At 44.5% G+C, this 27192-nt stretch overlaps 1 protein-coding gene across 10 annotated transcripts in view; it reads right to left on the bottom strand.

The window, feature by feature from the left end:
- Positions 1 to 27192, bottom strand: part of LOC124132178 (chitin synthase chs-2-like) — a 79551-nt gene that overhangs the window by 19501 nt on the left and 32858 nt on the right. Inside the window, exon 1 of one of the 10 annotated variants that reach the window (XM_046495941.2) lies at positions 5049 to 5234. The exons of the other annotated variants lie outside the window; for them this stretch is intronic. Within the exon in view, the coding sequence (XP_046351897.2) occupies positions 5049 to 5078 (30 nt within the window). The 5' untranslated portion in view covers positions 5079 to 5234. Of the gene's footprint in view, positions 1 to 5048; positions 5235 to 27192 lie in introns of those variants that run through there. 10 annotated transcript variants of the gene reach the window in all.

The following is a 27192-nucleotide window of genomic DNA, read 5'->3' as shown; positions in this document are numbered from 1 at the left end:
GCATATCCCCTGGACGTTTCCGTATACATACTAGGGACATATCCCCTGGACGTTTCCGTATACAAACTAGCGACATATCCCCTGGACGTTTCCGTATACAAACTAGAGACATATCCCCTGGACGTTTCCGTATACAAACTAGGGGCATATCGCCTGGACGTTTCCGTATACAAACTAGGGGCATATCCCCTGGACGTTTCCGTATACAAACTAGGGGCATATCCCCTGGACGTTTCCGTATACAAACTAGGGGCATATCCTCTGGACGTTTCCGTATACAAACTAGGGACATATCCCCTGGACGTTTCCGTATACAAACTACGGGCATATCCCCTGGACGTTTCCGTATACAAACTAGGGGCATATCCCCTGGACGTTTCCGTATACAAACCAGGGGCATATCCTCTGGACGTTTCCGCATACGAACTAGGGGCATACTTCCTGGACGATCATATATACAAACTAGGGGCATACCCCCTGCACGTTTCTCCTGATCGAGCATGTATACAAACTAGGGGCATATCCCCTAGACGATCATGTATACAAACTAGGGGCATAACCCCTGGACGATCATGTGTACTAAATTAGGGGCATATCCCCTGGACGATCATGTATACAAACTAGGGGCATATCCCCTGAACGGTTATGTATACAAACTAGGGGCATATTCCCTGAACGATCATGTATATAAACTAGGGGCATACTCCCTGGACGATCATGTATACAAACTAGGGGCATACTCCCTGGACGATTCTGTATACAAACTAGGGGCATACTTCCTCGACGATCATGTGGACAAACTAGGGGCATATCCCCTGGACGTTTCCGTATACAAACTAGGGGCATATCCCCTGGACGTTTCCGTATACAAACTAGGGGCATATCACCTTGTCGTTTCCATGTACAAACTAGGGGCATATCACCTTGACGTTTCCGTATACAAACAAGGGGTATATCCCCTGCACGTTTGCGTATACATACTAGGGGCATATCCTCTGCACGTCTCCGTATTTAAACTAGGGGCATATCCTCTGGACGTTTCCGTATACAAACTAGGGACATATCCCCTGGACGTTTCCGTATACAAACTAGGGACATATCCCCTGGACGTTTCCGTATACAAACTAGGGGCATATCCCCTGGAAGTTTCCGTATACAGACCAGGGGCATATCCTTTGGACGTTTCCGCATACGAACTAGCGGCATACTTCCTGGACGATCATATATACAAACTAGGGGCATACCCCCTGCACGTTTCTCCTGATCGATCATGTATACAAACTAGGGGCATATCCCCTAGACGATCATGTATACAAACTAGGGGCATATCCTCTGGACGATCATGTATACAAACTAGGGGCATAACCCCTGGACGACCATGTGTAGAAACTAGGGGCATATCCCCTGGACGATCATGTATACAAACTAGGGGCATATCTCCTGATCGATCATGTGTACAAACTAGGGGCATATCCCCTGAACGGTTATGTATACAAACTAGGGGCATATTCCCTGAACGATCATGTATACAAACTAGGGGCATACTCCCTGGACGATCATGTGGACAAACTAGGGGCATACTCCCTGGACGATTCTGTATACAAACTAGGGGCATATCCCCTTGACGATCATGTGTACAAACTAGGGGCATATCCCCTGAACGATAATGTATACAAACTAGGGGCATATTCCCTGGACGATCATGCATACAAACTAGGGGCATATCCCCTGAACGATCATGTGTACACATAGGGGCATATCAACTGGACGATCATGTGTACAAACTAGGAGCATATCCCCTGGATGATCATGCGTAGAAACTAGGGGCATATCCCCTGAACGATCATGTATACAAACTTGGGGTATATCCCCTTGACGATCATGTATACAAACTAGGGGCATACTCCCTGGACGATCATGTATACAAACTAGGGGCATACTCCCTGGACGATCATGTGTACAAACTAAGGGCATATCTCCTGATCGATCATGTGTACAAACTAGGGGCATATCCCCTGGACGATCATGTATACAAACTAGGGGCATATATCCTGATCGATCATGTGTACAAACTAGGGGCATATCCCCTGGACGATCAGGTATACAGACTAGGGGCATTTCCCCTGATCGATCATGTGTACAAACTAGAAGCATATCCCCTGGACGATCATGTGTACAAACCAGAGGCATATCCCCTGAACGATCATGTGTAAAAACTAGGGACATATTCCCTGGACGATCATGTATACAAACTAGGGGCATATTCCCTGGACGATCATGCATACAAACTAGAGGCATATCCCCTGAACGACCATGTGTACACATAGGGGCATATCAACTGGACGATCATGTGTACAAACTAGGGGCATATCCCCTGAACGATCATATATACAAACTAGGGGTATATCCCCTTGACGATCATGTATACAAACTAGGGGCATACATCCTGGACGATCGTGTATACAAACTAGGGGCATATCCCCTGAACGATCATGTATACAAACTTGGGGTATATCCCCTTGACGATCATGTATACAAACTAGGGGCATACTCCCTGGACGATCATGTATACAAACTAGGGGCATACTCCCTGGACGATCATGTGTACAAACTAAGGGCAAATCTCCTGATCGATCATGTGTACAAACTAGGGGCATATTCCCTGGACGATCATGTATACAAACTAGGGGCATATATCCTGATCGATCATGTGTACAAACTAGGGGCATATCCCCTGGACGATCAGGTATACAGACTAGGGGCATTTCCCCTGATCGATCATGTGTACAAACTAGAAGCATATCCCCTGGACGATCATGTGTACAAACCAGAGGCATATCCCCTGAACGATCATGTGTAAAAACTAGGGACATATTCCCTGGACGATCATGTATACAAACTAGGGGCATATTCCCTGGACGATCATGCATACAAACTAGGGGCATATCCCCTGAACGACCATGTGTACACATAGGGGCATATCAACTGGACGATCATGTGTACAAACTAGGGGCATATCCCCTGAACGATCATGTATACAAACTAGGGGTATATCCCCTTGACGATCATGTATACAAACTAGGGGCATACATCCTGGACGATCATGTATACAAACTAGGGGCATACTCCCTGGACGATCATGTGTACAAACTAAGGGCATATCTCCTGATCGATCATGTGTACAAACTAGGGGCATATCCCCTGAACGATTATGTGGACAAACTAGGGGCATACCCCTTGACGATCATGTATACAAACTAGGGGCATATCCCCTGAACGATCATCACTTCCTGATGAGCAGGACTTCCTGGTACGAGTAATACTGACATTTTAGAATAGGGCTAACCCCCAGTGCACGTACTTGCTGATTACATAAGGAACACAAATGAAGTAGCACTGGTGTTATATCACGTGCGCATGTCAAATAGATAAGTTTCTGCTCAATTTGAACTAAACTTCATGATGGAATACTGTTTAAACTTAGATTATTTATGCAGGCCTCTATACTAGTTGGCTTTGGATCCATAGTACCAGAATCATTTTCCCGAGGCAAGGGAGTGGAGTGATTTTAACTCCCTTGCCTCTGGAAGATGTACGAGTAATTGTTTTTTTCAGTACTGAAAATCATTATGATATAAGATAAAAAAACCTGAGGAGTGGTCGCTCATTTTGAGTCAGCTGATAGTTATTTACAATCCTACCAACAGAGTTTTGACATTCCGTAAGGCACTCGGGGTCGGTTATGGGTAAAACGTTAAAAAAAAAAAAGGTTTTATATTTGATTCATTGAATTAATCTTGTTAGCTTATTATTATCAGAAACGGAATTCAGTATCCCCAATACTTATTTGTTTGAAGCAGCTATCAACGTCTTCTTAATGATAGGTAGGTAATACTACACATAGATAAGATGCACAAAACACCACCAAGCAACTTTCTTGGCTTGTTTCAATCCATGGATATTGTTTTATAGACGCTTTAAACCCATCGTTCCAAGCGTTCAAGTTACGATGATGGCGTGTCAGCTGGAGTTGGCTCAAAGACGAAGTGATGCAGGTCTTGGACGCTTACCACTTGGTGAAACCTATGGGCACGGGTATGGTGCTGATAAATCAGTGACCAGTCGATAGAACGCATGACAATAGGATGGTGTCACAAGAGAAGCAACTCTGCACGTCGAGCTGACCACTAGGCCAACTGTGCTCCCAAACTTATCTTCGCAGACTTGACAAGCATTCACCTTGGAACCATATTTGGATATGTCCCTTTTAACACAACTGAGTATGCAAAATGCATCAAAATATATATTATCATGAACGTTTAAGAAGCTATAAGACCATTGTCCACCTAAAACTGACCGATTTTGCTGGATTTGGAACAATTACATGTATATCATTTTATCAAACACATACATTTTTACCTTAACTCTAGAAATCTAACGAATTTGGGCTGATCTTATTATCATTACTCCGTGGTATTAGAAGAGCCATGATCATGCGACGTTTGAATTTTTAACATTGACCTATATATGCCATGCACACCGAGTACGACATGTATGTTAAATTGCAACTGGTTAATCCTGGTTACAGGGCGTTTTATACATGAATAATAAATGTACACCGACAAATGCTATATAACATATCCATTTGTAGATGACATGAGCACATGTGTGTATTAACGGTAATTAATAGTACTTTTCATTTATATACTTCTGTATTCACATAGAAGTAAAAACAAAAATATTCACATTTGTTGTTCTGTTGGCTCTTACAAAAGCGACCCGTTTCAACTCGTTTATGCATATACACCATTCTACTCCTATTTATATTTGTTCATCTGAAAAATCACTTGACTTAATAACCATTGCATGACAAACTTAAGCATTTCGAATTCAAGCGAATGAATAGATTCCATGCCAACCAATCTCCACAGTAATACTTCTTATCGCATAACAAATATATTAGTCTTACTAAAAATACTCCCTCATAAGTCAAAACTTTCAAAAATGCTGTTTTGTTTGTGCAAATACCATTAAAAGCATCAGCTTACCTCCGTCAAATAAGGAGAACCAAGTGACATCCTCCCTGGCTCTATGTTACAATAACTGTCCCAGGATAACTGTCTCAGGTTAACACGTCTGATTTACCATTGAATACTATGAGAATGCTTGAAAGTAATAAACGGACGTGGTAAGATAAATAGTCCTTCACGTCTTGGCTGGGTCGGTAGGCAGGTCTGGTCTGCTTAGTGGTACTTATATCCGTTAGTCTTATCAAACAGGAAGATTGCTATTTTTCAGATTAGGCGAATTCAAGACGCAGGAATCGGGGGGAAAGTTAAGGTGAACTGTCATGTGATCATGATGCCAGTGGATGAAAGTGACGTATTGAAATATGAACTTAATCGATGGCCCAGGCCTGCAAAAACCTATATTGACCTGCCCCTTTCTGTATTTATAGCTTGGTCACAAAGTGGTCCTTGTAGCACTTGTGTGTTGTAAAATTAGGTTTACTTATTTGGGTTACCAAAATTACAAAAATCTACACAGCTATCTTGATGTAAGTACATAGATTATTTATTTGCACTTTGTTCTGCTTTTGTCGGTGGTTTATGCAGAAATCTGAATCTGATTCATCTGCATCTGTTACCATATTTGTTGTGCTAAAATCCCTTTAAGGATAGCCAAGAGAAGGTTATCAGTGGAGTCAATTTCAATATTTCGCATACTTTATTTCTTATAAACTGTCGGGCAAAAGAAAGTAGTGTGCCCACGTTTGAGGCGGTTATTCTTTGGTGATGTAATTAAAACGGGCATCAGTTGTGTTTTAGACCTTAGGTTTGCAGTGTTTGACTGTTGACAGCCTAGTAACACTTTGATGGGGAAATCCAATGTTCAAGTGTGTTTCTTTTGTCCGACAGTTTATTGTGCTTGTTAATCAGTGTTTGGCACCTATTTGTAAACATAACAAACTTCTGTACCAATCTTCAGTTTCACGCTTGATGAACATGTATTGTTTTGTTTTTAAACAGGTATCCACTCATTTATATTAGGTGACATTCGATAGGACGGGTATTATGGCATACCATGAGCTTAAATAAGACCGAAATTAACCCTCCTGACTATTCACGCGTGTTCACCATACCAATCCAAGAAAGGGGTGATATACACATGTATATGAATTACTGACAAATATGAGACGATAAATATTTATTGTCACAATTCAGAAAGTAACAGTGGCACAGACTCATTTTAAACATTACGAATTGAACACGAAGTTTCACCAGTATTTATGAGGGTGAGAACAGACTTAGGTTTAATTTTAAGAAGTATCCATTGTTGTAACCGTTGTCAGTGTAAAAGCCTTAGGTGTGTGTCGTTCTGGAGCGGGGCCCTAGTGTCAGTATACCATTACTTATTTGTATAATCTTCATAAAAACACTCCGCATTAACTAATCAGTCAAACCCGCTATACATGAGTCACACCAACTGTAAATCTGAGTCACACCCATTGTACATCTGAGTCAGACACACTGTACATCTGAGTCACACACAGTGTACATCTGAGTCACACCCATTGTACATCTGAGTCACACACAGTGTACATCTGAGTCAAACCCCCTGTACATCTGACTCAAACCAACTCCACATCTGAGTCAAACCCACTGTACATCTGAGTCACACCCATTGTACAACTGAGTCACACCCATTGTACATCTGTGCCACACCCAGTGTACATCTGAGTCACACCCACTGTACATCTGAGTCAAACCCACTGTACATCTGAGTCAAACCAACTCCACATCTGTGTCAAACCCACTGTACATCTGTGTCACACCCATTGTACATCTGAGTCACACCCAGTCTACATCTGAGTCACACCCGCTGTACATCTGTGTCACACCCATTGTACATCTGAGTCACACCCACTCTACATCTGTGTCACACCCACTCTACATCTGAGTCAAACCCACTCTACATCTGAGTCACACCCACTCTACATCTGAGTCACACCCACTCTACATCTGAGTCACACCCACTCTACATCTGAGTCAATCCCATTCTACATCTGAGTCAAACCAACTCAACATCTGAGTCAAGCCCATTGTGCATCTGAGTCACACCCACTCAACATCTGAGTCACATCCACTCTACATCTGAGTCACACCCAATCTACATCTGAGTCACACCCACTGTACATCTGAGTAAAACCCACTCAACATCTTAGTCAAACCCACTCAACATCTGAGTCAAGCCCATTGTACATCTGAGTCAAACCCATTGTGCATCTGAGTCACACCCACTCAACATCTGAGTCACATCCACTCTACATCTGAGTCACACCCAATCTACATCTGAGTCACACCCACTGTACATCTGAGTCAAACCCATTGTACATCTGAGTCAAACCAACTCAACATCTGAGTCAAGCCCATTGTACATCTGAGTCAAACCCACTGTACATCTGAGTCACACCCAATCTACATCTGAGTCACACCCACTGTAAATCTGAGTCAAACCCACTGTACATCTGAGTCAAACCAACTCCACATCTGAGACAAACCCACTGTACATCTGAGTCACACCCATTGTACATCTGAGTCACACCCAGTCTACATCTGAGTCACACCCGCTGTACATCTGTGTCACACCCATTGTACATCTGAGTCACACCTACTCTACATCTGGGTCACACCCACTCTACATCTGAGTCAAGCCCACTCTACATCTGAGTCACACCCAATCAACATCTCAGTCACACCCACTCTACATCTGAGTCAAGCCCATTGTACATCTGAGTCAAACCAACTCAACATCTGAGTCAAGCCCATTGTACATCTGAGTCACACCCACTGTACATCTGAGCCAAACCAACTCACCATCTGAGTCAAGCCCATTGTACATCTGAGTCAAACCCACTGTACATCTGAGTCACACCCACTCTACATCTGAGTCAAGCCCATTGTACATCTGAGTCAAACCCACTGTACATCTGAGTCACACCCAATCTACATCTGAGTCACACCCACTCTACATCTGAGTCACACCCACTCTACATCTGAGTCAAACCCACTCAACATCTGAGTCAAGCCCATTGTACATCTGAGTCACACCCACTCTACATCTGAGTCACACCCACTCTACATCTGAGTCAAACCCACTCTACATCTGAGTCAAGCCCATTGTACATCTGAGTCACACCGACTGTACATCTGAGTCAAACCAACTCTACATCTGAGTCAAACCCATTGTTCATCTCAGTCAAACCCATTGTACATCTGAGTCACACCCAGTGTACATCTGAGTCACACCCACTCTACATCTGAGTAATAACCCACTGTACATCTGAGTCACACCCACTCTACATCTGAGTCAAACCCACTCTACATCTGAGTCAAACCCACTGTACATCTGAGTCACACCCACTGTACATCTGTGTCAAACGCAGTGTACATCTGAGTCAAACCCACTGTACATCTGAGTCAAACCCACTGTACATCTGAGTCAAACCCATTGTACATCTGTGTCAAACCCATTGTACATCTGAGTCACACCCAGTGTACATCTGAGTCACACCAACTCTACATCTGAATCAAACCCACTGTACATCTGTGTCAAACCCACTGTACATCTGAGTCAAACCCACTGTACATCTGAGTCAAACCCACTGTACATCTGAGTCACACCCACTGTACATCTGAGTCAAACCCACTGTACATCTGAGTCAAACCCACTCTACATCTGAGTCAAACCCACTGCACATCTGAGTCAAAACCACTCTACATCTGAGTCAAACCCACTCTACATCTGAGTCACACCCACTGTACATCTGTGTCAAACCCACTGTACATCTGAGTCAAACCCACTCTACATCTGAGTCAAGCCCATTGTACATCTGAGTCACACCGACTGTACATCTGAGTCAAACCAACTCTACATCTGAGTCAAACCCATTGTACACCTCAGTCAAACCCATTGTACATCTGAGTCACACCCAGTGTACATCTGAGTCACACCCACTCTACATCTGAGTCACACCCACTGTACATCTGAGTCACACCCACTCTACATCTGAGTCACACCCACTCTACATCCGAGTCACACCGACTGTACATCTGTGCCAAACCCATTGTACATCTCAGTCAAACCCATTGTACATCTGAGTCACACCCAGTGTACATCTGAGTCACACCCACTCTACATCTGAGTCACACCCACTGTACATCTGAGTCACACCCACTCTACATCTGAGTCACACCCACTCTACATCTGAGTCACACCGACTGTACATCTGTGCCAAACCCATTGTACATCTGAGTCACACCCAGTGTACATCTGAGTCACACCAACTCTACATCTGAATCAAACCCACTGTACATCTGAGCCACACCCACTGTACATCTGTGTCAAACCCATTGTTCATCTGAGTCACACCCACTGTACATCTGAGTTACACCCACTGTACATCTGAGTCACACCCAATTTACATCTGAGTCACACCCACTGTACATCTTAGTCACACCCACTGTACATCTGAGTCACACCCACTGTACATCTGAGTCAAGCCCATTGTACATCTGAGTCACACCCACTGTACATCTGAGTCAAACCCATTGTACATCTGAGTCAAACCAACTCAACATCTGAGTCAAGCCCATTGTACATCTGAGTCAAACCCACTGTACATCTGAGTCACACCCACTCTACATCTGAGTCAAGCCCATTGTACATCTGAGTCAAACCAACTCAACATCTGAGTCAAGCCCATTGTACATCTGAGTCAAACCCACTGTACATCTGAGTCACACCCAATCTACATCTGAGTCACACCCACTCTACATCTGAGCCACACCCACTCTACATCTGAGTCAAACCCACTCTACATCTGAGTCAAGCCCATTGTACATCTGAGTCACACCGACTGTACATCTGAGTCAAACCAACTCTACATCTGAGTCAAACCCATTGTACATCTCAGTCAAACCCATTGTACATCTGAGTCACACCCAGTGTACATCTGAGTCACACCCACTCTACATCTGAGTCACACCCACTGTACATCTGAGTCACACCCACTCTACATCTGAGTCACACCCACTGTACATCTGAGTCACACCCACTGTACATCTGTGTCAAACCCATTGTACATCTGAGTCACACCCAGTATACATCTGAGTCACACCAACTCTACATCTGAATCAAACCCACTGTACATCTGAGTCACATCCACTGTACATCTAAGTCACACCCACTGTACATCTGAGTCACACCCACTCTACATCTGTGTCAAACCCATTGTACATCTGAGTCACACCCACTGTACATCTGAGTCACACCCACTCTACATCTTAGTCACACCCACTGTACATCTGAGTCACACCCACTGTACATCTGAGTCAAACCCACTCTACATCTGAGTCACACCCACTCTACATCTGAGTCACACCCACTCTACATCTCTGTCAAACCCATTGTACATCTGAGTCACACCCACTGTACATCTGAGTCACACCCACTGTACATCTGAGTCACACCCACTCTACATCTGAGTCAAGCCCATTGTACATCTGAGTCAAACCAACTCAACATCTGAGTCAAGCCCATTGTACATCTGAGTCAAACCCACTCAACATCTGAGTCAAGCCCATTGTACATCTGAGTCACACCCACTCTACATCTGAGTCACACCCACTCTACATCTGAGTCAAACCCACTCTACATCTGAGTCAAGCCCATTGTACATCTGAGTCACACCGACTGTACATCTGAGTCAAACCAACTCTACATCTGAGTCAAACCCATTGTTCATCTCAGTCAAACCCATTGTACATCTGAGTCACACCCAGTGTACATCTGAGTCACACCCACTCTACATCTGAGTCATAACCCACTGTACATCTGAGTCACACCCACTCTACATCTGAGTCAAACCCACTCTACATCTGAGTCAAACCCACTGTACATCTGAGTCACACCCACTGTACATCTGTGTCAAACGCAGTGTACATCTGAGTCAAACCCACTGTACATCTGAGTCAAACCCACTGTACATCTGAGTCAAACCCATTGTACATCTGTGTCAAACCCATTGTACATCTGAGTCACACCCAGTGTACATCTGAGTCACACCAACTCTACATCTGAATCAAACCCACTGTACATCTGAGTCAAACCCACTGTACATCTGAGTCAAACCCACTCTACATCTGAGTCAAACCCACTGTACATCTGAGTCACACCCACTGTACATCTGAGTCAAACCCACTGTACATCTGAGTCAAACCCACTCTACATCTGAGTCAAACCCACTGCACATCTGAGTCAAAACCACTCTACATCTGAGTCAAACCCACTCTACATCTGAGTCACACCCACTGTACATCTGTGTCAAACCCACTGTACATCTGAGTCAAACCCACTCTACATCTGAGTCAAGCCCATTGTACATCTGAGTCACACCGACTGTACATCTGAGTCAAACCAACTCTACATCTGAGTCAAACCCATTGTACACCTCAGTCAAACCCATTGTACATCTGAGTCACACCCAGTGTACATCTGAGTCACACCCACTCTACATCTGAGTCACACCCACTGTACATCTGAGTCACACCCACTCTACATCTGAGTCACACCCACTCTACATCCGAGTCACACCGACTGTACATCTGTGCCAAACCCATTGTACATCTGAGTCACACCCAGTGTACATCTGAGTCACACCAACTCTACATCTGAATCAAACCCACTGTACATCTGAGCCACACCCACTGTACATCTGTGTCAAACCCATTGTACATCTGAGTCACACCCACTGTACATCTGAGTTACACCCACTGTACATCTGAGTCACACCCAATTTACATCTGAGTCACACCCACTGTACATCTTAGTCACACCCACTGTACATCTGAGTCACACCCACTGTACATCTGAGTCAAGCCCATTGTACATCTGAGTCACACCCACTGTACATCTGAGTCAAACCAACTCTACATCTGAGTCAAACCCATTGTACATCTCAGTCAAACCCATTGTACATCTGAGTCACACCGACTGTACATCTAAGTCACACCCACTCTACATCTGAGTCATAACCCAGTGTACATCTGAGTCACACCCACTCTACATCTGAGTCAAACCCACTCTACATCTGAGTCACACCCACTGTACATCTGAGTCAAACCCACTCTACATCTGAGTCAAACCAACTCAACATCTGAGTCAAGCCCATTGTACATCTGAGTCAAACCCACTGTACATCTGAGTCAAACCCACTCTACATCTGAGTCAAGCCCATTGTACATCTGAGTCAAACCAACTCAACATCTGAGTCAAGCCCATTGTACATCTGAGTCAAACCCACTGTACATCTGAGTCACACCCAATCTACATCTGAGTCAAACCAACTCTACATCTGAGTCAAACCCATTGTACATCTCAGTCAAACCCATTGTACATCTGAGTCACACCCAGTGTACATCTGAGTCACACCCACTCTACATCTGAGTCACACCCACTGTACATCTGAGTCACACCCACTCTACATCTGAGTCACACCCACTGTACATCTGAGTCACACCCACTGTACATCTGTGTCAAACCCATTGTACATCTGAGTCACACCCAGTGTACATCTGAGTCACACCAACTCTACATCTGAATCAAACCCACTGTACATCTGAGTCACACCCACTGTACATCTAAGTCACACCCACTGTACATCTGAGTCACACCCACTCTACATCTGTGTCAAACCCATTGTACATCTGAGTCACACCCACTGTACATCTGAGTCACACCCACTCTACATCTTAGTCACACCCACTGTACATCTGAGTCACACCCACTGTACATCTGAGTCAAACCCACTCTACATCTGAGTCACACCCACTCTACATCTGAGTCACACCCACTCTACATCTCTGTCAAACCCATTGTACATCTGAGTCACACCCACTGTACATCTGAGTCACACCCACTGTACATCTTAGTCACACCCACTGTACATCTGAGTCAAACCCACTGTCCATCTGAGTCAAACCCATTGTACATCTGAGTCACACCCACTCTACATCTGAGTCAAACCCACTCTACATCTGAGTCACACCCAATCTACATCTGAGTCACACCCACTCTACATCTGAGTCAAGCCCATTGTACATCTGAGTCAAACCAACTCAACATCTGAGTCAAGCCCATTGTACATCTGAGTCACACCCACTGTACATCTGAGTCACACCCACTGTACATCTGAGTCAAACCCATTGTACATCTGAGTCAAACCAACTCAACATCTGAGTCAAGCCCATTGTACATCTGAGTCAAACCCACTCTACATCTGAGTCACACCCACTCTACATCTGAGTCAAGCCCATTGTACATCTGAGTCAAACCAACTCAACATCTGAGTCAAGCCCATTGTACATCTGAGTCACACCCAATCTACATCTGAGTCACACCCACTCTACATCTGAGTCACACCCACTCTACATCTGAGTCAAACCCACTCAACATCTGAGTCAAGCCCATTGTACATCTGAGTCACACCCACTCTACATCTGAGTCACACCCACTCTACATCTGAGTCACGCCCACTCTACATCTGAGTCAAGCCCATTGTACATCTGAGTCAAACGCACTGTACATCTGAGTCACACCCAATCTACATCTGAGTCACACCCACTCTACATCTGAGTCACACCCACTCTACATCTGAGTCAAACCCACTCAACATCTGAGTCAAGCCCATTGTACATCTGAGTCACACCCACTCTACATCTGAGTCACACCCACTCTACATCTGAGTCACACCCACTCTACATCTGAGTCACACCCACTCTACATCTGAGTCACGCCCACTCTACATCTGAGTCAAGCCCATTGTACATCTGAGTCAAACCCACTGTACATCTGAGTCACACCCAATCTACATCTGAGTCACACCCACTCTACATCTGAGTCACACCCACTCTACATCTGAGTCAAACCCACTCAACATCTGAGTCAAGCCCATTGTACATCTGAGTCACACCCACTCTACATCTGAGTCACACCCACTCTACATCTGAGTCAAGCCCACTCTACATCTGAGTCAAACCCACTCTACATCTGAGTCAAGCCCATTGTACATCTGAGTCACACCGACTGTACATCTGAGTCAAACCAACTCTACATCTGAGTCAAACCCATTGTACATCTCAGTCAAACCCATTGTACATCTGAGTCACACCGACTGTACATCTAAGTCACACCCACTCTACATCTGAGTCATAACCCACTGTACATCTGAGTCACACCCACTCTACATCTGAGTCAAACCCACTCTACATCTGAGTCACACCCACTGTACATCTGAGTCAAACCCACTCTACATCTGAGTCACACCCACTCTACATCTGAGTCACACCCACTCTACATCTCTGTCAAACCCATTGTACATCTGAGTCACACCCACTGTACATCTGAGTCACACCCACTGTACATCTTAGTCACACCCACTGTACATCTGAGTCAAACCCACTGTCCATCTGAGTCAAACCCATTGTACATCTGAGTCACACCCACTCTACATCTGAGTCAAACCCACTCTACATCTGAGTCACACCCAATCTACATCTGAGTCACACCCACTCTACATCTGAGTCAAGCCCATTGTACATCTGAGTCAAACCAACTCAACATCTGAGTCAAGCCCATTGTACATCTGAGTCACACCCACTGTACATCTGAGTCACACCCACTGTACATCTGAGTCAAACCCATTGTACATCTGAGTCAAACCAACTCAACATCTGAGTCAAGCCCATTGTACATCTGAGTCAAACCCACTCTACATCTGAGTCACACCCACTCTACATCTGAGTCAAGCCCATTGTACATCTGAGTCAAACCAACTCAACATCTGAGTCAAGCCCATTGTACATCTGAGTCACACCCAATCTACATCTGAGTCACACCCACTCTACATCTGAGTCACACCCACTCTACATCTGAGTCAAACCCACTCAACATCTGAGTCAAGCCCATTGTACATCTGAGTCACACCCACTCTACATCTGAGTCACACCCACTCTACATCTGAGTCACGCCCACTCTACATCTGAGTCAAGCCCATTGTACATCTGAGTCAAACCCACTGTACATCTGAGTCACACCCAATCTACATCTGAGTCACACCCACTCTACATCTGAGTCACACCCACTCTACATCTGAGTCAAACCCACTCAACATCTGAGTCAAGCCCATTGTACATCTGAGTCACACCCACTCTACATCTGAGTCACACCCACTCTACATCTGAGTCACACCCACTCTACATCTGAGTCACGCCCACTCTACATCTGAGTCAAGCCCATTGTACATCTGAGTCAAACCCACTGTACATCTGAGTCACACCCAATCTACATCTGAGTCACACCCACTCTACATCTGAGTCACACCCACTCTACATCTGAGTCAAACCCACTCAACATCTGAGTCAAGCCCATTGTACATCTGAGTCACACCCACTCTACATCTGAGTCACACCCACTCTACATCTGAGTCAAGCCCACTCTACATCTGAGTCAAACCCACTCTACATCTGAGTCAAGCCCATTGTACATCTGAGTCACACCGACTGTACATCTGAGTCAAACCAACTCTACATCTGAGTCAAACCCATTGTACATCTCAGTCAAACCCATTGTACATCTGAGTCACACCCACTCTACATCTAAGTCACACCCACTGTACATCTGAGTCACACCCACTCTACATCTGTGTCAAACCCATTGTACATCTGAGTCACACCCACTGTACATCTGAGTCACACCCACTCTACATCTTAGTCACACCCACTGTACATCTGAGTCACACCCACTGTACATCTGAGTCAAACCCACTCTACATCTGAGTCACACCCACTCTACATCTGAGTCACACCCACTCTACATCTCTGTCAAACCCATTGTACATCTGAGTCACACCCACTGTACATCTGAGTCACACCCACTGTACATCTTAGTCACACCCACTGTACATCTGAGTCAAACCCACTGTCCATCTGAGTCAAACCCATTGTACATCTGAGTCACACCCACTCTACATCTGAGTCAAACCCACTCTACATCTGAGTCACACCCAATCTACATCTGAGTCACACCCACTCTACATCTGAGTCAAGCCCATTGTACATCTGAGTCAAACCAACTCAACATCTGAGTCAAGCCCATTGTACATCTGAGTCACACCCACTGTACATCTGAGTCACACCCACTGTACATCTGAGTCAAACCCATTGTACATCTGAGTCAAACCAACTCAACATCTGAGTCAAGCCCATTGTACATCTGAGTCAAACCCACTCTACATCTGAGTCACACCCACTCTACATCTGAGTCAAGCCCATTGTACATCTGAGTCAAACCAACTCAACATCTGAGTCAAGCCCATTGTACATCTGAGTCACACCCAATCTACATCTGAGTCACACCCACTCTACATCTGAGTCACACCCACTCTACATCTGAGTCAAACCCACTCAACATCTGAGTCAAGCCCATTGTACATCTGAGTCACACCCACTCTACATCTGAGTCACACCCACTCTACATCTGAGTCACGCCCACTCTACATCTGAGTCAAGCCCATTGTACATCTGAGTCAAACCCACTGTACATCTGAGTCACACCCAATCTACATCTGAGTCACACCCACTCTACATCTGAGTCACACCCACTCTACATCTGAGTCAAACCCACTCAACATCTGAGTCAAGCCCATTGTACATCTGAGTCACACCCACTCTACATCTGAGTCACACCCACTCTACATCTGAGTCACACCCACTCTACATCTGAGTCACACCCACTCTACATCTGAGTCACGCCCACTCTACATCTGAGTCAAGCCCATTGTACATCTGAGTCAAACCCACTGTACATCTGAGTCACACCCAATCTACATCTGAGTCACACCCACTCTACATCTGAGTCACACCCACTCTACATCTGAGTCAAACCCACTCAACATCTGAGTCAAGCCCATTGTACATCTGAGTCACACCCACTCTACATCTGAGTCACACCCACTCTACATCTGAGTCACACCCACTCTACATCTGAGTCAAGCCCACTCTACATCTGAGTCAAACCCACTCTACATCTGAGTCAAGCCCATTGTACATCTGAGTCACACCGACTGTACATCTGAGTCAAACCAACTCTACATCTGAGTCAAACCCATTGTACATCTCAGTCAAACCCATTGTACATCTGAGTCACACCGACTGTACATCTGAGTCACACCCACTCTACATCTGAGTCACACCCACTGTACATCTGAGTCAAACCCACTCTACATCTGAGTCACACCCACTGTACATCTGAGTCACACCCACTGTACATCTGTGTCAAACCCATTGTACATCTGAGTCACACCCAGTGTACATCTGAGTCACACCAACTCTACATCTGAGTCAAACCCACTGTACATCTGAGTCACACCCACTGTACATCTGAGTCACACCCACTCTACATCTGAGTCAAACCCACTGTACATCTGTGTCAAACCCACTCCACATCTGAGTCACACCCAGTGTACATCTGAGTCAAACCAACTCCACATCTGAGTCAAACCTACTGTACATCTGTGTCAAACACATTGTACATCTGACTCACACCCACTCTACATCTGTGTCAAACCCATTGTACATCTGAGTCACACCCACTGTACATCTGTGTCAAACCCACTGTACATCTTAGTCACACCCACTGTACATCTGTGTCACACCCACTGTACATCTGAGTCACACCAACTCTACATCTGAATCAAACCCACTGTACATCTGAGTCACACCAACTCTACATCTGAGTCACACCCACTGTACATCTGAGTCACACCCACTGTACATCTGTGTCAAACCCATTGTTTATCTGAGTCACACCCAGTGTACATATGAGTCACACCAACTCTACATCTGAATCAAACCCACTGTACATCTGAGCCACACCCATTGTACATCTGAGTCACACCCACTGTACATCTGAGTCAAACCCATTGTACATCTGAGCCACACCCATTGTACATCTGAATCAAACCCACTGTACATCTGAGTCACACCAACTCTACATCTGAGTCACACCCACTGTACATCTGAGTCAAACCCACTGTACATCTGAGTCACACCCACTGTACATCTGAGTCAAACCCACTGTACATCTGTGTCAAACCCATTGTACATCTGTGTCACACCCAGTGTACATCTGAGTCACACCAAATCTACATCTAAATCAAGCCCACTGTACATCTGTGTCAAACCCACTGTACATCTGAGTCAAACCCACTCTACATCTGAGTCAAACCCACTGTCCATCTGAGTCAAACCCACTGTACATCTGAGTCACACCCACTCTACATCTGAGTCAAACCCACTGTACATCTGAGTCACACCCACTGTACATCTGAGTCACACCCACTCTACATCTGAGTCAAACCCACTGTACATCTGTGTCAAACCCACTGTACATCTGAGTCACACCCACTGTACATCTGAATCAAACCAACTCCACATCTGAGTCACACCCAGTGTACATTTGAGTCAAACCCACTGTACATCTGTGTCAAACCCCTGTATATCTGAGTCAAACCCACTGTACATCTGAGTCTAACCCACTGTACATCTGTGTCAACGCCACTGTATACCTGTGTCAAACCCAGTGTACATCTGAGTGAAACCAACTCCACATCTGAGTCACACCCAGTGTACATCTGAGTCAAACCAACTCCACATCTGAGTCAAACCTACTGTACATCTGAGTCAAACCCACTGTTCATCTGTGTCACACCCACTCTACATCTGAGTCAAACCCATTGTACATCTGAGTCAAGCCCATTGTACATCTGAGTCACATCCAGTGTACATCTGAGTCAAACCAACTCCACACCTGAGTCAAACCAACTGTACATCTGAGTCAAACCAATTGTACATCTGAGTCAAGCCCATTGTACATCTGTGTCCAACCCACTGTATATCTGAGTCAAACCAACTGTACATCTGAGTCAAACCAACTGTACATCTGAGTCAACCAACTGTACATCTGAGTCAAATCCACTGTACATCTGTGTCAAACTAAATGTACATCGGAGTCAAACCAACTGTACATCTGAGTCAAACCAACTGTACATCAGAGTCAAACCCACTGTACATCTGAGTCAAACCAACTGTACATCTGAGTCAAACCAACTGTACATCTGAGTCAAACCAACTGTACATCTGAGTCAAACCAACTGTACATCTGTGTCAAACCAACTGTACATCTGAGTCAAACCAACTGTACATCTGAGTCAAACCCACTGTACATCTGTGTCAAACTAAATGTACATCGGAGTCAAACCAACTGTACATCTGAGTCAAACCAACTGTACATCGGAGTCAAAGCCACTGTACATCTGAGTCCCATCAACTGTACATCTGAGTCAAACCAACTGTACATCGGAGTCAAACCAACTGTACATCTGAGTCAAACCCACTGTACATCTGAGTCAAACCAACTGTACATCTGAGTCAAACCAACTCTACATCTGAGTCAAACCCATTGTACACCTCAGTCAAACCCATTGTACATCTGAGTCACACCCAGTGTACATCTGAGTCACACCCACTCTACATCTGAGTCACACCCACTGTACATCTGAGTCACACCCACTCTACATCTGAGTCACACCCACTCTACATCTGAGTCACACCGACTGTACATCTGTGCCAAACCCATTGTACATCTGAGTCACACCCAGTGTACATCTGAGTCACACCAACTCTACATCTGAATCAAACCCACTGTACATCTGAGCCACACCCACTGTACATCTGTGTCAAACCCATTGTACATCTGAGTCACACCCACTGTACATCTGAGTTACACCCACTGTACATCTGAGTCACACCCAATTTACATCTGAGTCACACCCACTGTACATCTTAGTCACACCCACTGTACATCTGAGTCACACCCACTGTACATCTGAGTCAAGCCCATTGTACATCTGAGTCACACCCACTGTACATCTGAGTCAAACCCATTGTACATCTGAGTCAAACCAACTCAACATCTGAGTCAAGCCCATTGTACATCTGAGTCAAACCCACTGTACATCTGAGTCACACCCACTCTACATCTGAGTCAAGCCCATTGTACATCTGAGTCAAACCAACTCAACATCTGAGTCAAGCCCATTGTACATCTGAGTCAAACCCACTGTACATCTGAGTCACACCCAATCTACATCTGAGTCACACCCACTCTACATCTGAGCCACACCCACTCTACATCTGAGTCAAACCCACTCTACATCTGAGTCAAGCCCATTGTACATCTGAGTCACACCGACTGTACATCTGAGTCAAACCAACTCTACATCTGAGTCAAACCCATTGTACATCTCAGTCAAACCCATTGTACATCTGAGTCACACCCAGTGTACATCTGAGTCACACCCACTCTACATCTGAGTCACACCCACTGTACATCTGAGTCACACCCACTCTACATCTGAGTCACACCCACTGTACATCTGAGTCACACCCACTGTACATCTGTGTCAAACCCATTGTACATCTGAGTCACACCCAGTGTACATCTGAGTCACACCAACTCTACATCTGAATCAAACCCACTGTACATCTGAGTCACACCCACTGTACATCTAAGTCACACCCACTGTACATCTGAGTCACACCCACTCTACATCTGTGTCAAACCCATTGTACATCTGAGTCACACCCACTGTACATCTGAGTCACACCCACTCTACATCTTAGTCACACCCACTGTACATCTGAGTCACACCCACTGTACATCTGAGTCAAACCCACTCTACATCTGAGTCACACCCACTCTACATCTGAGTCACACCCACTCTACATCTCTGTCAAACCCATTGTACATCTGAGTCACACCCACTGTACATCTGAGTCACACCCACTGTACATCTTAGTCACACCCACTGTACATCTGAGTCAAACCCACTGTCCATCTGAGTCAAACCCACTGTACATCTGAGTCACACCCACTCTACATCTGAGTCAAACCCACTCTACATCTGAGTCACACCCAATCTACATCTGAGTCACACCCACTCTACATCTGAGTCAAGCCCATTGTACATCTGAGTCAAACCAACTCAACATCTGAGTCAAGCCCATTGTACATCTGAGTCACACCCACTGTACATCTGAGTCACACCCACTGTACATCTGAGTCAAACCCATTGTACATCTGAGTCAAACCAACTCAACATCTGAGTCAAGCCCATTGTACATCTGAGTCAAACCCACTCTACATCTGAGTCACACCCACTCTACATCTGAGTCAAGCCCATTGTACATCTGAGTCAAACCAACTTAACATCTGAGTCAAGCCCATTGTACATCTGAGTCACACCCAATCTACATCTGAGTCACACCCACTCTACATCTGAGTCACACCCACTCTACATCTGAGTCAAACCCACTCAACATCTGAGTCAAGCCCATTGTACATCTGAGTCACACCCACTCTACATCTGAGTCACACCCACTCTACATCTGAGTCACACCCACTCTACATCTGAGTCACGCCCACTCTACATCTGAGTCAAGCCCATTGTACATCTGAGTCAAACCCACTGTACATCTGAGTCACACCCAATCTACATCTGAGTCACACCCACTCTACATCTGAGTCACACCCACTCTACATCTGAGTCAAACCCACTCAACATCTGAGTCAAGCCCATTGTACATCTGAGTCACACCCACTCTACATCTGAGTCACACCCACTCTACATCTGAGTCACACCCACTCTACATCTGAGTCACACCCACTCTACATCTGAGTCACGCCCACTCTACATCTGAGTCAAGCCCATTGTACATCTGAGTCAAACCCACTGTACATCTGAGTCACACCCAATCTACATCTGAGTCACACCCACTCTACATCTGAGTCACACCCACTCTACATCTGAGTCAAACCCACTCAACATCTGAGTCAAGCCCATTGTACATCTGAGTCACACCCACTCTACATCTGAGTCACACCCACTCTACATCTGAGTCACACCCACTCTACATCTGAGTCAAGCCCACTCTACATCTGAGTCAAACCCACTCTACATCTGAGTCAAGCCCATTGTACATCTGAGTCACACCGACTGTACATCTGAGTCAAACCAACTCTACATCTGAGTCAAACCCATTGTACATCTCAGTCAAACCCATTGTACATCTGAGTCACTCCGACTGTACATCTGAGTCACACCCACTCTACATCTGAGTCACACCCACTGTACATCTGAGTCAAACCCACTCTACATCTGAGTCACACCCACTGTACATCTGAGTCACACCCACTGTACATCTGTGTCAAACCCATTGTACATCTGAGTCACACCCAGTGTACATCTGAGTCACACCAACTCTACATCTGAGTCAAACCCACTGTACATCTGAGTCACACCCACTGTACATCTGAGTCACACCCACTCTACATCTGAGTCAAACCCACTGTACATCTGTGTCAAACCCACTCCACATCTGAGTCACACCCAGTGTACATCTGAGTCAAACCAACCCCACATCTGAGTCAAACCTACTGTACATCTGTGTCAAACACATTGTACATCTGACTCACACCCACTCTACATCTGTGTCAAACCCATTGTACATCTGAGTCACACCCACTGTACATCTGTGTCACACCCACTGTACATCTGAGTCACACCAACTCTACATCTGAATCAAACCCACTGTACATCTGAGTCACACCAACTCTACATCTGAGTCACACCCACTGTACATCTGAGTCACACCCACTGTACATCTGTGCCAAACCCATTGGTTATCTGAGTCACACCCAGTGTACATATGAGTCACACCAACTCTACATCTGAATCAAACCCACTGTACATCTGAGCCACACCCATTGTACATCTGAGTCACACCCACTGTACATCTGAGTCAAACCCATTGTACATCTGAGTCAAACCCACTGTACATCTGAGTCACACCCACTGTACATCTGAGTCACACCCACTCTACATCTGTGTCAAACCCACTGTACATCTGAGTCAAACCCATTGTACATCTCAGTCAAACCTACTGTACATCTGAGTCAAACCCACTGTACATCTGTGTCAAACCCATTGTACATCTGTGTCACACCCAGTGTACATCTGAGTCACACCAAATCTACATCTGAATCAAGCCCACTGTACATCTGTGTCAAACCCACTGTACATCTGAGTCAAACCCACTCTACATCTGAGTCAAACCCACTGTCCATCTGAGTCAAACCCACTGTACATCTGAGTCACACCCACTCTACATCTGAGTCAAACCCACTGTACATCTGAGTCACACCCACTGTACATCTGAGTCACACCCACTCTACATCTGAGTCAAACCCACTGTACATCTGTGTCAAACCCACTGTACATCTGAGTCACACCCACTGTACATCTGAATCAAACCAACTCCACATCTGAGTCACACCCAGTGTACATTTGAGTCAAACCCACTGTACATCTGTGTCAAACCCCTGTATATCTGAGTCAAACCCACTGTACATCTGAGTCTAACCAACTGTACATCTGTGTCAACGCCACTGTATACCTGTGTCAAACCCAGTGTACATCTGAGTGAAACCAACTCCACATCTGAGTCACACCCAGTGTACATCTGAGTCAAACCAACTCCACATCTGAGTCAAACCTACTGTACATCTGAGTCAAACCCACTGTTTATCTGTGTCACACCCACTCTACATCTGAGTCAAACCCATTGTACATCTGAGTCAAGCCCATTGTACATCTGAGTCACATCCAGTGTACATCTGAGTCAAACCAACTCCACACCTGAGTCAAACCAACTGTACATCTGAGTCAAACCAATTGTACATCTGAGTCAAGCCCATTGTACATCTGTGTCCAACCCACTGTATATCTGAGTCAAACCAACTGTACATCTGAGTCAAACCAACTGTACATCTGAGTCAACCAACTGTACATCTGAGTCAAATCCACTGTACATCTGTGTCAAACTAAATGTACATCGGAGTCAAACCAACTGTACATCTGAGTCAAACCAACTGTACATCAGAGTCAAACCCACTGTACATCTGAGTCAAACCAACTGTACATCTGAGTCAAACCAACTGTACATCTGAGTCAAACCAACTGTACATCTGAGTCAAACCAACTGTACATCTGAGTCAAACCCACTGTACATCTGTGTCAAACTAAATGTACATCGGAGTCAAACCAACTGTACATCTGAGTCAAACCAACTGTACATCGGAGTCAAAGCCACTGTACATCTGAGTCCCATCAACTGTACATCTGAGTCAAACCAACTGTACATCGGAGTCAAACCAACTGTACATCTGAGTCAAACCCACTGTACATCTGAGTCAAACCAACTGTACATCTGAGTCAAACCAACTGTACATCTGAGTCAAACCCACTGTACATCTGAGTCAAACCCAATCTACACCTGTGTCACACCCACTGTACATCTGTGTCAAACCCACTCTACATCTGAGTCAAACCCACTGTACATCTGAGTCAAACCAACTGTACATCTGAGTTACAACCAGTGTACATCTGAGTCAAACCCACTGTACATCTGAGTCACACCCACTCTACATCTGGGTCATACCCACTCTACATCTGTGCCACACCCAGTGTACATCTGAGTCACACCCACTGTACATCTGTGTCAAACCCACTGTACATCTGAGTCACACCCAGTGTGCATCTGAGTCAAACCCAGTGTACATCTGATTCACACCCACTGTACATCTGTGTCAAACCCACTTTACATCTGAGTCAAACCCACTGTACATCTGACTCACACCCATTGTACATCTGTGTCAAACCCACTCTACATCTGAGTCAAACCCATTGTACATCTGAGTCAAACCAACTGTACATCTGAGTCACACCCAGTGTACATCTGAGTCAAACCCACTGTACATCTGAGTCACACCCACTCTACGTCCCAATATAAATTAAATGTTTGTCGTATGGGTAGTTTAGCACTCTTGAGATTGTTTGTTTTCGGTGTTTGTAGTAGGTATTTATTTGTGGGCGTTGATGTAGGGGTTGTTTGATAAGGACACTGTCTAGGATAAACTCATGATGGAGCATGCCCATTGTTCTAATCAAACTTTTATAGCTTTACGACTAAAGCGATGTCACCTGCTGCCACACAGTGAGGCGCCCATGAAATGCCTATCCTCCTTATCAACTCTTCAAGTGTTAAGGTAGACGCAGAGAAATAAATTCGTAGCCCGTAGGTCGGACAGTAGGGTTAAATCAAGACCAGTAAACATGCAAGTTAGTTTGGATTACATGTACATTTAGATATTTTTCATAATGACTGCTCATGTTCCCTGTTAAATTTTCAGATGTGTAATCCCTTCACCTTTGCAAAGTGTATCTGTATCAGTTCAATACATTTACATACATGGTGTATCATTGATTCAGATTATTCTGGTATGTAAACCAGTGTTAGAGCTGTTGTATGTAGTTCCACCTGCGGCATCACACGTTTCTTACAACCTTTAGTCCCTATCTACTAATTAGTGTTGCTTTCTCTCCTCTGTAATGAATTGGCTCGAATATCTTTATATGTCTTTTCTCATAAATATCCATATATGTATTCCAGTTTGTTCTTTTTGCTGTTTTATTTTGCTAGTTTCTTACTTAGATATAGGTTTACTGGGATGTCCAAATATTCATACTACTTTTTAGAGGTATATTATGAGTTGTCAGCCGATCTCGAGGGGTATATGGTCTGATGTACCCTGTGTGTGACCCCCGAGCCGTCAGAACATAGGCTCAGACACTCCGTACATTACACCATGCGGCCCGAGGGATCGGCCGATAACGAATTTATCTTACCGACATTAATTGCTACAGGTCCAGAAGAAATGTCCACACATTTCACTGAGCAGACAACGGTAACGAACCGAGCTGTGTCCCTTTACCCAATGCATTCGGATAAACATCTTTCAAACCTTTCAACTCAACGATACTTACTCGAGATATGCAAATTACCTACGATGTGTTTTGATTGATTTCTCAGCGGGCTACATGAGCGGGCTACATGCGCGGGCTACATGAGAAATAACTGCATTCTGCTAAACCAATCAGAAGCTAGTATTTTAATGTAAGGTGAGATAATTTATATTTTTCTTTCCAACCAAAGATACTGATCAAACTATTCCAACACAAGTCGTCTAAGGTCAATGACAGCACAACTTTGAAGCACAATCGAGCATGCTCTTTCTACTAATATGTCAAACGAGATTCTTGAGAAATGCTTTTATTTACAACAATGATGTCGATAAACAGATGAATGAAAACGACAAAATAGAGTATATAAACGAGGCCATTTCAGAAAAATCATTTGACGGAGAAGGTAAAGTCGTAGACTAACATCTAGTCTCTGAAATTGACATATTTTACAGGAAAAAGGTGTTTTATTATCTTAATAAAATATAATAAAAAGGAGCCCAGAGATTCTCTTCATTTTCAGAAACTGCAGTAATCTAGACTTGCCCACTATTATAGACTTGCATGGGCTGTATTGATATATTTGGTTCAGTGTCATTATGACAGACTAATAGAGTCGCTATACTACAAGCGACTTCATGTGATTAGACCTGCTTTACAGATGGAAGATATCAACACAAGATGAAAGATATTGACACGTGATGGGAGATATAGACACGTGATGAAAGATATAGACACGTGATTGAAGATATCAACACAGGAATGAAGATATAGACATAAGATGGATTATATAGACACGAGATGAAAGATGTAGACATAAGATGGATTATATAGACACGAGATGAAAGATGTAGACAAAACATGGATTATATAGACACGAGATGAAAGATGTAGACATAAGATGGATTATATAGACACGAGATGAAAGATGTAGACACAACATGGATTATATAGACACGAGATGAAAGATGTAGACATAAGATGGATTATATAGACACGAGATGAAAGATGTAGACACAACATGGATTATATAGACACGAGATGAAAGAGGTAGACATAAGATGGATTTTATAGACACGAGATGAAAGATGTAGACACAACATGGATTATATAGACACGAGATGAAAGATGTAGACATAAGAAGGATTATATAG

This window comes from Haliotis rufescens, unplaced genomic scaffold, assembly GCF_023055435.1.
Source record: "Haliotis rufescens isolate VD_foot unplaced genomic scaffold, xgHalRufe1.0.p SCAF_4, whole genome shotgun sequence".
Classification (NCBI taxonomy): Eukaryota; Metazoa; Mollusca; class Gastropoda; order Lepetellida; family Haliotidae; genus Haliotis; species Haliotis rufescens.
The sequence above is the reverse complement of the archived record's forward strand: the minus strand, read 5'-3'. Positions and strand labels throughout refer to the sequence as shown.